Raw genomic sequence first — 14,845 nt, forward strand, 5'->3', positions numbered from 1 at the left:
CAACTTTCAGGTGATCATTGACATTCAAACACTCTACCTCAGATACTCGCAGTTGAGAGACTTTTTCAGAGCTCACACAAAACAATTGAGATAAACTTGTTGGACAAACTTCTCAATTGTAGCCTCATTTACATAACTATTGGTATCCAATTATATTCTCGCTCCTTCTTATCGAGTACATACACATCGCAAGGAAGTTTAAATTGAAAATAGATTCTTCAATTTGCAATTTCTGATTCTTCACACATCTAATAAATTATTCCAAACTTTTCAAGTTTACTAATCCATTGCAACTTTGCTCATTTCAAACTTTAAATGTTATATAATTCAAGAATTTCTACTGTAAATCTAAGAAGACTTTCCCATATATGTGTTTATCTCATAAGCTTTTGAAGAGTGAATAAAAAAAAGGACAGAATTTTGTCCAAGAATTGCTCTAATGGTAATCTGTGGTAGCAAATCATCAATGATCAACTGAGTTGAGCGATTAGAAACCTGTCTATCGAAGAGTGGCGGATTGTCGTTGACATCAGTTATTTCCACTGTGAAGGAGCAAACACCCTCCAGACTCGGCTCCCCCTGATCCGTTGCCTTCACCGTCACAGACACGAATTTTCCATCATCACCTTCGCGGTCGAAGACTTTGTTCGTCGACACCTCGCCAGTCTCCTCGTCCACTGTGAACTTTGTACCCTTCTGATTGGGCTGCTGAACGATTGAGTACTTCACTTGCCCATTGACGCCCTTGTCCTCATCTGTTGCCTGGACCTTGATCACAGGACTCCCATTCGGTGCTCCCTCCTCGACTTTCGGATAGTATGTGCCGCAGTCCTTAAACACAGGTTTGTTGTCATTCACGTCCGTGATGAACACAACAACGACAGCTGTTGACGTGTGGATTGTTGCATCACCATTGACACAGCAAGATCCATCATCCATGGCGGTCACATTCAATTCATACTTGTCGCGATCGAGAGTTATCATCTTGCTGTGAAGACGAATCACACCCGTGATCTCCTCAATCACGAACTGTCCGCTGGTTGTGCCACCGCCCACAAAACCAAACCGCACGTTGTCACCGTCCTTGTCAGAAGCAACAACCGTCGTTACAAGTGTGTTCGGCCCAGCATTTTCATCCACATTCGGTGTATAAACTTGCTGAGAAAACTTGGGCTCCTCGTCATTCTTGTTTTTCGTGTACACGCGAACTGTGGCCGTTCCTGTCTTCGATGGCTCTCCCTTGTCCTTAGCCGTAACGACAAACTCGTAGTATGCATTGTTGTTGTCAGCATCCAGTTGCTTGTTGTTCACGATAATTCCATTGGAGTCCACGGCAAAGTGATCATCCGACACGAGGTATTCAATCTCCGCATTGGCCCCAGAATCTGCATCCATCGCCTTCACTTTGAGAATGCTTGTGCCAAGTGGTATGTCTTCATCCACATTGTGAGCTTGGTAATCAGGCAGCTCAAACTTTGGGGCATTGTCGTTGACATCAGTGACACGAATCGTTAGCTGTGTGAGAGGAAGAAAGATTCAGTGATTTACAACCGACATGATAGTTTGTGGTCCACTCTACCTCAACTGATGTGGAAAATCCACCAGAATCTTCAGTGGCTGTCACAACGAGTGAGTACACGTGCGGTTGGCGTAAATCCTCAAAATCCAACTCTTTGGCCAGCTTCACGATGCCAGACGTCGGTCCAATGTTGAAAGTGCCCGCGCCTTGGCCCTGAGCTTTCAGCGTATATCGGATTTCTCTGTCGGCAAAGGATTTCGCCTTCACGGAAATTATGCTGCGAAGAAGGTACGAATTAGAAACATGCATCTTGCACTCACCCTCGAGTGGTGTAGAAAGTCAACAGTATTTTTTACCACAAGTTTACGAAATACACAGTAAAGGGAAAATGTGTAATTTTTCGCATGGTATAAAAGTGACAAGAGCTGCAAAATTTCCACACACACACACACATTTATGTATAACCTGGCCAATTGGTTAGAGAATGGGACACTTTTATCAAAATTACACATTTTGGGTGTAATTGCACGAAAGTTGTATGAAATTACACAACAAAATATCAGGTACATGCAGAAGTTTTCACAAATCAGGGACTCCAGATTCACATTTTCAACTTTACAAACATACATTGAAACACATTAACAATTTTAGACGACAGAAAGGGTACACCAAAAGAGAGGCCAATGAACGTAGCCAAGAAGGTTTTTCGTCACACCCCTTAAAGCTGTAAAAAAAACTTGTTATGTTAGGATCTGCGATATTTCATGAAAATAGACATGATTTTAGCATCTCAAATATCATTTGACCATATTTTCTACAAGATTTTCATTAGTTATTCTTATGTAATTCCGCTTAAAATCGCTCTTTCTCTATCAATATTCGAAGAATTTGACTTCTCTGAATATTATACGGAATTCCAACTAAATAATTATTACTGAAATAGATTACATCTAAAAATAATGTACTGCTTTTATTTAATAACTGTCGATGTCAAAGAAATCTGATAATTAGGGTGGTTTTGGCTACGCCCATGAGAAGGCTTATCAATTTGTACGGTCAATCGTCTTCTAAATACTTTGAGGAAACATTTTCAACTGGGGCACATACATACTTACCACGAGGATAAGGGGAAATTCTGTGAAATTTTGAAATTAATATTCTCAACCAATTGGCAATGATGGTTTTAATTTGAAAATAATACGAAAAAAAACTTTTGCATGTCCCCAATACGTGGAAATTTACACCGATTTTCGTGAAAATTTTCAGATCTCTTACCACGCTAACTTATGACAATGTAAAGCATTCAATTGAAGTCTGTAAAAGTGAAAAATCAGCATAAAATTGCATGTTATCGCGTAGAATTACACATTTTTGGCTATTTAGAGGTTGCCCAAGAAGTCAAATTTTGAAAATTATACACTCAAGACGTCATTTAGAACATCTCACCGCGAATGTCGGCTATATAGTGCGCATTATTGCGAAACTTTTGAGCTCCTCTCCCCATTCAAAACTCACAACAAGATGAAGTATACTTGAGAAATTTAATCCCTCTCTAAATTGCAATGAAATCCTCCAAGAATAAACCATTTTCGCGAGGTAGATTCTTGAAAATCACCAGTTTGTCCACTTACATAAATTTTCCCTTTGATTTTATTTAATTCATCACGGAAAACCACAATATCCGCGCGCATTTTCCCACACTCAAATTAGATCCTTTAATTATGGATTTAAATTTTCTGTAAAATCAGGAGTGAAAGAGTGAAAGGAATTGGATGGGATTTGTTCTTACTCTGAATCCTTCTTCTGATTCTCAGGAATTTCCGCCTCATAGCTCGGCATGTAGAACTGCGGAGCCCTCTTGCCGCCAACAATCGACAAGCGCTCCTCTGGAGTGCTCTGGAAGCGCCTCTCATCCACTTTGCCGTTCTGATCTTCAGCCTTCACGTACAGCACGTACTCCATGTCAAGCTGAAAGAGGTCCGTACCGCGGGTTCTCACCACACCTGACCTCTCGTCCACCTCGAATCTGAACGCAGGCGAAATTGAATTAGTGGTGAGGAATACAGTCGAGAAGAGCAGACAAAGTAATTCACTGATTTGCACTCTGCAAACTCTGCACACAAACTGAAATACTTTCACATTGCAATTGAAAATATTTAAAATTTTACAATGATATTCTTTGGTAGGTTTACCAATGGACAATTTTATGTGACATCAAATTAATCAAATTTATTTAAAAATAGTTTTTGTCGGTTTTTGGTGACGAATCTTTTCCATTAATCAACATACAGTTGATCAGAAATTTATCAGAAAATCAGGTCATTTGCAATTACTATTCTATTCACGTACTCAATTTATCATTTGAGTTATCACTTGAGTTTGAATTCAATTTTAACAAAATCGAATTTGTTGTGTGGAATTTAAAGAAAAAGAAATCTTCAAAATCATGATGAGTTATTTTGATTACCGAATGAAGTTTCCATTAATTTCAGATAAACACACACGCAAAGCAATGTAATTAATCCATTGTAAATTTCTGTCTGTTTTCATTCAATCTGTGAACTTCATCATGTCAAATTAGTTCGGGATAAGCAAATTAACATTGATGTCAAGTTTCAGTGGGTTTTTTTGAGTGTAATGCAGTAAATTCAATGAATCAATTGGCATGAGCGGTCAATTTCATCGGCCGCGGCCATCAATTACCTTCCTCCAGTTCTGTCTCGCACGATGAAATAGTGAATGTTGTGGTCAGTGTCCGGATCCCTTGCCTGCAGTGTAAACACGGGAGTGTTTGGCGGCGCATTCAGTTGAACGACAGCCTGCATCGGCAGTGGTCGATTTATAAAATACGGTGGTTCATCATTTACATCTTTGACGTGAATTATAACTCGCTGATTGTCAGTGTCTGCACAATGGAATGTTGGGATGTTGCGTAAAAGGTCGGACATGAAGAGTAAACCATGAGAGAGAAAAGAGTTGGTTAATGGTACACACAAAAGAGCCCTCTCCAGGTATTGTGTGGCATTTTCCCTCCTTCCAGCCATTTATATCATCACTCTCTTTCCTTTCCTATCTCAGGCCGTGCACAGAGAAGGAATCGCCCCCTCGAGCACGAGATGGAATGATCATATCAAATGCACACAGAAGGAAGGAAAAACTTTTTCAATTTCATTCCCTTTTCACTTACATTTGAGACCAGCTGCTCCAAATATCGTTCCGTTTCGGGCCACACGAGAAGACCATGAAAAAGAAATGAGAAAATTAATATTACCATTCAATTTAACCCCAACAACACAACAGCAAAGGAAGTGACACGATGTGAAAAAGCTCCTCCACTTGAACTTTTATCTCATTTCTCATCCCCTTCGCGACTTCCACCTTTCAATGTCCGCCCAGACTTTCCCGCGCGCTTTGCTGCGCGAATCTACCATCCCAAAGTACACAACACACATCCAATTCATCCGACAGAACAATTATACTGAAAATTGAATTGTCGTTGCGACTAAATCAATTGAATTTCAACTCTTTCACCCAATATGTCTGCCATTCACACGACTAAACATGTTAAACCTTCTGGCAAAATGTGGCTTTAACGTCTTCACTCAATTTCACTTTTTCCTCCGTCACATTGAGTGAGTCAATTTCCAGCATTTCTGCTGAATCCCACAATTTTGTATTAAAAAAAAGGCAGAGGAATTGATTAAAGGACTCAATTATATAAATGAAGCGCATTATAAAGTCTGCAGTTGAATTTTACATACTCAAAATAATATATGTAGTTAATTAAAAAAAATTATGTGAATTTACTAGGTCTTGTTTCCAGCGCTTCTGACTTTATAATTTCTCTCATGCATTTTGAATAATGAATTTCATATATTTAAATAGGAATATGTCGTGTTACTTTCGAATTTTCGGTATTTCTATGAGATGTTCTGTTTTAATTGTTATTATTTAATTTGCTTATGCTTTTATTGTCTCTGATATAAATTCATTTCATGCATTTGTATTTGAATAAATAAATATCGACTGTTTTATATCTGGGCATTCGTATTTTTATAACCATTTCTCCACAAATAAATGCTATGTGATTTTAAAATTCAGAAAAATTCAGAATATTTATGTGGGAAGTATTTATGATTCAGATAGAAAAATCAATATCGCGAATTATATTTGTCTCCTACCGAGTTTTGCCATTTAAAATTCATCATTCAACTAAGCAATTAAATATCCATAAAAGTTTTATTCCTCTGCTGAGATGTAAAGAATAGCAAATATTAATTACATCGAATCTTGTTAAAAGAACATTTTTCTCTCTCAGCATCGACAAAATCCATCAATTCCGAATGGAATCGATCAAAATTGAATTAATTCGATAAAAAGACTTAGTCAGTGAAATTGTGGAAAAGTCCATGATTGAGCATCTTCAGAGCTCTCAAGCTTTCCTGTAACGCACTCTCAGACGTTATTGCCACGATATAGAGCTCCTGACGGACATGCTCACCATATATTCTCCCCTCAAAAAGCACATCAACGTCACTCACACCCGGAAAAATGTCATAAGAGACCCAAGATTGAGGAGAAAAGTCGTCCTGCTGCTGACATGCACGCTATGCAAACACATAGCATCATTTACATCCCATTGAGAGTGCTTTTTCCGAGCATCCCACACCTTAATTCTTGTCTCGTGCTGCCGGAGACAAAAGACATTGGTAATTAATTACGCGAGAATTTCTAATTTGACTATGGAATGAGGCTGACGCGGTGAATTGAAAAAGAAACACTCACGCCCACCCGGCATTGTAATTAAGTCTTGTATCTCCACTCCATTTCAATATTCTAAACTCTCACTTATTCCGGGAACTTTATGCTAATTAAAGATCATCGCGCGACTCAGAGATAAGATAATAATTCGACCTCTTCAACGCTCTGCTATGCGATTTGGAAAACCATGGAGAAATGCAGATGTGACACAAAGTATGCCATTACAGACTGGCAAAACTCTCACCTTGAAGCTTATTTATCTGTGTCTGGACGGGGCGGGAATCCAGAAATCAATTATCAATTCTGCAACACTCCCACTCTTCGTGAAATGAAGCAAGAAAATCGCATTGTTCCAAGGGGAGGAAACTTCCGAACTGTATCCCCTCAATATTGTATCAAATTTTCCTCCCTATTGATTTTCCTTCCCTGACGCTCTTTCCAACAAATTGTTATTGTTTTGACGTGGAAGTGGAGGAAAACAGGGAAAGTGCCAACACCAAGTGAGAGATTGCCAAATAGATGAACATCTCACCTGCTGTACAAGTCACAAAGTGGGAAAATCAAGAGGAATTTACTTCAAAGAAAAGAAATTATTCAAAGGAAAAATAAATAGAAGAGAGTCTTATTTGAGATTCTCGGAATAGAGACGAAATTCAGCTATACAAACTGTTTAAGAGTTTGTACCATAGGAATAAACACAGTGTGAAAAGATTTACACTAAATTGCCGCCGCTCTTTCTGAGTTCAAATTTGCTATTTCCTTATAAATATAGATTTCAATAAAATATAAAACAAAAGCTCATCGATATATGTATATGATCCCGTAGAATTCTTCGCTTTATACACGAAAACCATTCGTAATATCATCCCTGCTATTAAGAATAATTGTTCCTTTAATCAATAAATGGAACTCATGAGAACGAAAGCCATAGAAAATTTCCGGAATTCTCCCACTCTTTGTGGGTCAAATGTGGGGGAAACTGGAGAACGAGAAAAACGCCACACCATGTAGAACCAATAAACTTCATTGCATTATCGTATATCCATCTGTCGAAATTAATTACATTTACACTTTCTTCTTGGTGTCCCACCCAAAATATTCCAGCACACCCGAGGCTTCCAGTGAAAAATACTGAGCGCGATATATCTGAGAATTTGAGCATATAAATAAAATTACATGATAGTGTCCGGTCATATGGAGAGGCGCGCGTAGTGAAAAAAGCGCTTTTGATTTCAATATCGTGATCACATCGCATAAAAGCCGTGTTGACGAGCTTAAATGAAAGAACACCAAAATATATTGTAATTTACCTTTCTTCCTCATCTCTCACACAGATACACTCAACATGACAAGGTGTAACATAAATCTTATTAATGTTCTTTCCTCTCTCTCTCTCACTCTGACTGTTCGTCACACACGCAGTCAATTTCACTCTCATGCCTATAATACAAGCACTCCTGAACAAATTAAACCAGAAGACTTTCTCACTTGATCAGATCCTTTGAAAAGCTCATTGTGGATAAGACTTTTCGACTATCGAGAAAGAAATTACTTTCACATATTATTCCAGATTAATATTTCCCAGACATTCTCTCATAATATGAAACTTTTCCTATTTGAATAGCACGTCAAACCTTCACAAAGACTCGGTAAACCCATTAAATCCTGATAAATATTGAATTACGGTGCGGTTGGTAGCAAATTAGGCCTTTTTTAACCCAATTCTGCATTTATTAAAGCTCATTGAGAATATGTCCATACCATATTCAATCATCCCAAATTGGTCTGTGGTCATTCATATTGTATTTCCAAAATGATTTTTCACTGTAAACCACCCACTTCGCTTGCCATTATTATCCATTGATCTAAAGTTAAAAACTGATTAAATTACCTATAATGCTCTTACACGAAGAATTTCTCTTGATGGCACAATAAAAATTCCATTTGGAACAGTGGTCGGGAACACAAATTACTTCTTTCACATTTGCTTGATTTCTTCCTCACACGAGATTAGAAACACAAGAAGTCAGCATATCGATTTCACTCCACTGCCCAACCACAATCAATCACAAATTAAAACACAAACCATCACATTCTTGGCTAGTCTTTCAGAGAATTCCTCATCTTTCTACCATCTTCCGTTTTTGTCTCTCACAGCAATTAAATTCACAGCAATAGAAATGCAGAAAGGCGAGGGAGGAAAAACGTCCTCAAGACATAATGTCTACAATTGAATATACTCTATGGCTTTCATGTAGAAAACTGCGGGAATTCAATTAAGCAATAATTTATTTGCACAGACAAAAATACGTCTACGAGAGAATGCTGTGAATATACGTTTCCGAACACGATGGTACTTTATGCCAACTCACCCAAAAAGAAGTATCACACAGACGTACACACACACACACATACCATTATCCCCATGGAAAATTTGGGAAAAACCACCCCTCAAGCTTCAGCAATTCACGTCACCCTCATAATTTTCTCCTCCAAAAATTCTTAGACGAAGAAGAAATAAAATAAAATTGATTACACAGATACAACATTGAAGAATTTTCATCGATTTTTCTGCACCACGCCCCATTTCACATTGGCAACGTTCTGTACCGAAGAAGTGTCTGAAATCCCATCAGCCCAAAGAATATTCTTATCGACTTATGCCACACTTCAAATCTATCGAATGAGTTCAGCAACACCGATTTGATACACAATAGAATTAATATGAAAAGTTTCTGCATACACTCAAAGTGCAATTGGATGAATTCTGCCTAAAGCTCCTGGATAAACTAAACAATTAATTGGTTTCCTTGCAAGTTTGTCGTATAACCTTTTCCCAAAAGGAACGATATAACTTTTCAAATATTCAGTTTGTAATAGCGTCCTGTCCATTGGAAGTGAAGTGTTATGCCAGTGAAACGCCTAATGTATTGTATAGTTATAAAAACAAGCGACAAATAAACAACGCTCTGGATTAACAAACATACAGAATTACATACATGTATACGAAATAGTAGGTACAAATTTAATTTCCTAACAGTTATAGTAAGATACTTTTGAGAAGTTATTGGTAAAGACATCGGGAATAACTTATTCAAAAGCCTAATAAGAGTCTTCAATTCCGAGGAAAGGAGTTGAATGTTAATCCTCCTTTTGAAACTTTTCCAATCAACTAAAATATCACCTTAGCCGTCTTATATATGTACATAGCTTGTCAGGCAGTTAAAGCGATAAAATTCAATTTTTCTCTCAATTCTATATAAACAAGGAGATATTGCATGAGAAAATTCAGAGTTTTGGCTATAAAATCCGAATTAGATGCCAATTTCGACTATTTTCGCCTGGATTTTCCGTGGCAAATTTTGGGGTGAAAGTATCAAAGTCGATTCCCAACCATTCTCTCGTCGGTGATTCTTCAATATTTCATCGCAATGACTCACCCTTGGCATATTGCACCCCACCTTCTCAATTCTCTTGGTGTATCTAGGATAAAATTTTCATCAGAAAGTGCTTACAAAGTCATAGGCATTCCATATTATATATGTATACCTTCACAAGTCCACACCATTCATCATGCCACCCCTTCATCGCCAAAAGAATATCTCTCTCGTCGACAAAGTTGAGAGTTCTTGTGATATTTTAGTGATGCAGCAAATGTTGGAAGCACCGCATAGAGTGATCCATTGTCAAAGGCATGTGGAGAGACGTGGAGGACAATCTTTGTACAATTCCCTTGCGTTGCCCATGGAAACGCCATAACCCTCTTCGTCTTCATTATTAGGGCCCTGTCTGTCCTTAGCCCTCGCATTCGAACCGCTATCAGCACGACTTCCAACACACGGCGGAAAAATAATGCGAAATAGTGACTTTCTTCGGCACACATACAATAACTCTTCTCCAATATCTATCTCTCAACAAATAAATTCACAAACTTCTCAACCACTCACAGATGCGGTTTCTAAATTTTCATATAATTCTAGAGAAGCTTGAAATTTATGGGTAAGAAAACTTATCGACGCTTTATAGCGGGAGGTTTCTGCAGCAAGTTTCAGGATTGTTATTTCAACTCATAAACTTATACAAGTGTATTTGTTTAAGAGCAATTAATAATACTTTTGAAAATGCTTTTAGGAAAAGTTGCATCACTTAGTGTGTCTATATCATAATTTTTGTTTAAATACTTCCTCTTTGAAAGAATTCCAATATATACTATATTCCCTAAATTTCTCCACCTCTTCAACAATCAGTTTCGCTTCCCATCGTCGCAGTTCTTCAACTTTCTCCAAAGTACAAACTTTTCCACCCTCGCGTACGTGGATCAAGGGTGATTTCCACCCCTGTAGGCAGACACACACTCCACTTCTCTTAGATCAAAAACGCCCATTACAGCGACAGACAGGCTAGAAGTTGAAAAAAGGCAGAAGATTGAGGGTGTCTCGTGCAATTTTGCCATGATGGTTCAGAAATATAAGAAAGCATTGCAAGCCCTTCGTGTGTGTCTGCAGAAATTGATTCGCTCATCCTAAAGCTGATACGTGACAATTTTTACATCGACACGTTTCACAAATTCTACATTTGTATGCAATCAACTTGAAACGTGCAAATATTTCAGCATGTTTTCACAATTAGTAGGATTTTTCATAAAAAAAAACATCATCATCGAGCATATGTGCGTATGTATATTTGGTTCAATAAAAAACCGTCACTCTTTCTGGCATCAGCAGAAAAAGCATTAATTTATTCCCATTGCAACGGCAGACAAAATGTACACAAATCAGTGTGTGAAGTTTGTCTGCCCTGAAATTGTTGCCTGTATACAAAGTGAACAACTCGAAGCATGAATGCATAAGTCATAAAAAATCCTCGTCACACCGGATATTCATGTTAAATACATTTATACAAATTCATTTATCATACAGCACTCAATTAGCTTAATTATCTCCAACTGATGAGCAGAAGCTGAATAAAAAGATGACGGCATAAAAATTCTACAAGTATTTAGAAAGGATTTTCATTGGATCACCACATTTTGCTGAAGAAAATATGGCCAGTGAAGGTAAAATCTCCCATGAGGAATGAAAACTAATTGGAAGTGCAATTTCTATAAATCACGCAGATACTTGAGAAGGGAATTGAAGAGCCCCTCTAGATAATATAGACAATAGCAAAGAAATAAAGTTAACACAATTTATTTTCCACATGGCCCTCCCAATTCTCCCCATCAAATAAAGAATCCCACTAAAATCGACCAAAGAGACAACGACAGACATTTAACCGAAGCCCCAGCAAATTACTCTATTTGGTCAAGTGGAAAATCATATCATAAATTTTCTATCGGAAATACTCTTCTTGTTTAGGGGAAGTCTAATTTTGCGTTGCCTACCCTAAAATCACATCATCATACATATATTGACATATAAACTTATAGGGAAAATATCTCATTTGCAATTCATTCTCAGTCAAATTCATTTAACAAACTTTGCATCCTCTTGGCATGGTTCTCATCACAGAAAACAAAGTGCGAGGAAAAGATTATAGATATGTGGAGATTGAAGAGATATAATTGCAGAAATGCATGAAATGCTCTCTAGACTTCTCATCATCCACACTTCATTCTTCTCAACTTCTCTTCGTGTTTGAAGTCAACTTATGAAAATATATATGTATGAATGTTTTACACTGAAAGAAAGACACTAGAATGTTTTACACTAATATGGAAAATTGTATATTCCAATCGTCTTCCTTAATATTCGGAAGAAAGCAGAGTTAAAAATGAAGAAAATTGCGTTAAGTGATAAATTTCGGAGAATTACAAAGTAATTGTGAACATTTTAGATGTAATTAAAACCACTAGATACCATTTCAAAGTACTTCTAGTTCTCTTTTGTTGCAAGAAACTCTCTATAGTAAATGTGATCAAGGAATCTGGCCAATTTTCCTACGCTCTGCTTTTATTTCACAAGCCTGTAATGCCAATCTCACTGACAAGAAAACCCCATGCGGTTTCCTCTGAGTGTGCAAAACTGTAAATTTATATTAAAACATGGACAAATAAAAATTGCCTTCTTGTCTTTCACACTCTCCACACGGAGCGCGCTTTTGTGCGATGATTCCGCAAATTAAATGGGAACTTGAAGCTTGGCGCGGGATTTCGGTGGGGAAGTGAGTCAAGTTGAGGAAGGAATACAATCTCTATGCTCATATCACATTTCCAATGTGTGTTTTCAAGCATCTTCGCATCCATGCAGCTTCACCGGTGAGATTGGCAAAACGTGAAGGTCGCATAAACCACGACCCACGACTTGAGAAATCTCTCTCTCTCTCTCTCTTTTACTTTGCCAAGATCGCTCTGGGAGATCAGCAGCATCATTCCCACCCTCCCACACCTTTCACCACACGCGAGCCCCACTCATGCGCTACATTTGCAGATCCAAGCCAATCTCCCAAGAGTGATGCTGCTGACTCTGCACGTTCCATTCTGAAGAAGAGCTGCACAGAGGATGGCAAATATCATGCGAGAAGGTGAAGAATATCACAAAATACACTCACGACTATTCCGTAAAGAGGTGGATAAATTTTGTGAGAAGCGATACAAGGTGCCAAAGGGTTGAACACATTCATATTCAGCTGTAGTGAAATGTGAAATAGAACCTCAACACTGCGAGTGATAAACCTGTGAAGGCCCATGAAAACTTCATGAAAAGCATAGAAAATATATAAATTCCCAAACACACCTTCAATACACACCATTCACGAGAATCACACCCTTCTATTGAAGCGAAAGAAAAGAGTTGTAAAAGAACGACGCAATGGGAATCCCATGTTGGCCTTTTTACATTGCAATCCAATTGGATTGTTTAACACAATATTCTCATTTGCTCCACACCAGCGCGGTCCTCAATGTGTTTACATAAATTGGCGTCAATTTCAGCATTAAGAACTTATAAATTTCAAAAACGGAACACCATGAAGAATTAATGTGTGCCCGTAGTGAACAAAAATGAATAGGAATTCTTGTCTTGTGTATAAAAACAAGCCACTCATCAATTGGATGTACAGTATGGAGTAATTTAGAGGCAATCATACCCAGTAAACATCCTGTGTCTTACCCATTTTTCAAGCAATCTCTCCCCATCATTCTCCCATGGATGGTACAATGAGATGATACAATATGAAAGGGAACACACATTATTTCTTCCGTAATAGCAAAATTGAAACCACATCATCATCATTTCCAATTCACCACCGCAGCCAATGTATCGAGAGATGCCCATTTCATTCCCATCTTCTCAGCACTCCGCACACACCATGGGCTATTTTGCGTGTGAGAAATGAAATGATGTGTGGAATTGAGCTGACATTCGGCCCATCGAAAATGACTCTTTAATCCAGAGGCATCCCAATGAGCAGGCGGCACACGAAGAGGGGTCCTGTTTTAATTGACTGAGGCCACAGTGCATGGATATGGCTAAATGTTCACACGCACCCACATGACGAAACCATACACTGCCGGACAATCAAGCGTGAGCGCAATTATTTGCTGTAACACACTCCTTGAGCATGAAACTGTTTCACCCGAAGCATATTTACAGAGTCACATATGTCGCAATGCAATTGATTTGAGTCAATTCACACTTTCATTCTTACATTTTTAGATGATTTTATTATAGGTGCACAAAATGTATTCGTGCTTTCATCCAGCTAATAAATGTCAAAAGGCCAAGAAGAAATAGTACCTTTATTGCAATTATAAATTTTCCAAAATTATTCCTGACATTAGATAATAATTAGCATAATTACTCCATGGCGTAATTAACATATTTAGGTAGTTCCGCACGTAATAATTCATAGATAATTATACACAGTGGAAATCGTGCCGGTGGAATTACCTCTCGAATTCGGTGTAGTATCACGTACGAAAGAAAGACAGAGGAGTGTAAAAAAAATAGGTCGAATCTTGTCCAGTCACAGTGGAATGTCTTTGAGGTGAGAAAGTGCACTATCATCTACTTTGCTGTGATATCATCCCATGTAAGATGGATGGAGAGTGGCTGAGAAAATAAACATGTTCATGCCTCAGTGTCACTGGGTGTTTCTTTTCCTCACCCTCCATCCTTGCCCTCATTGGGCAGCACTGTGAAGAGTCATTTAGCAGTCATTGTGACGTCAGACATGTCATTGTGGCAGAGGAATGAGATTGGAGGGTGATCTCTCGAGGAAGCCTCAGTATGTGGCCCACAATTTTCCATTCTAGGCGACGTCTTTATTGAAATTGACGGCGGGACATTTCGTTGGGAATTGTATGAGGAGCCGAGAGTATCTTCTGCATGTCATCATTGTCAGAAATGTTATACATTTTTCCGCCGTCTTGCAAACTCATGCCTCAATTGGACATCGTTCTCTCCACTCCACTCTACTCCACTCCAATTCCAGGCACTTGACGCACATGTGGAGCATGCAAGTTTGTTTATGGAAATTGTCGAACGAATAAATTCATGGCTATTTTGCAATTTCGCAATTAATGACATGCAGATCGAGAATTTCTCACGCCCACTACATCAATTG

The 14,845-nt window shown here is 38.2% G+C and overlaps 1 protein-coding gene across 3 annotated transcripts in view; it reads right to left on the reverse strand.

Moving 5' to 3' along the window:
- Positions 1 to 14,845, reverse strand: part of LOC132263332 (neural-cadherin) — a 159,128-nt gene that overhangs the window by 139,556 nt on the left and 4,727 nt on the right. For all 3 annotated transcript variants that reach the window (XM_059763041.1, XM_059763042.1, XM_059763044.1), the window contains exons 2-6: positions 4,707 to 4,718; positions 4,223 to 4,424; positions 3,309 to 3,545; positions 1,580 to 1,796; positions 496 to 1,515 (exon numbers count right to left, since the gene is read on the reverse strand). In XM_059763041.1, the coding sequence (XP_059619024.1) occupies positions 496 to 1,515; positions 1,580 to 1,796; positions 3,309 to 3,545; positions 4,223 to 4,424; positions 4,707 to 4,718 (1,688 nt within the window). The remainder of the gene's footprint in view (positions 1 to 495; positions 1,516 to 1,579; positions 1,797 to 3,308; positions 3,546 to 4,222; positions 4,425 to 4,706; positions 4,719 to 14,845) is intronic.

This window comes from Phlebotomus argentipes, unplaced genomic scaffold (assembly GCF_947086385.1).
Source record: "Phlebotomus argentipes unplaced genomic scaffold, Phlebotomus argentipes genome assembly contig_15, whole genome shotgun sequence".
NCBI lineage: Eukaryota > Metazoa > Arthropoda > Insecta > Diptera > Psychodidae > Phlebotomus > Phlebotomus argentipes.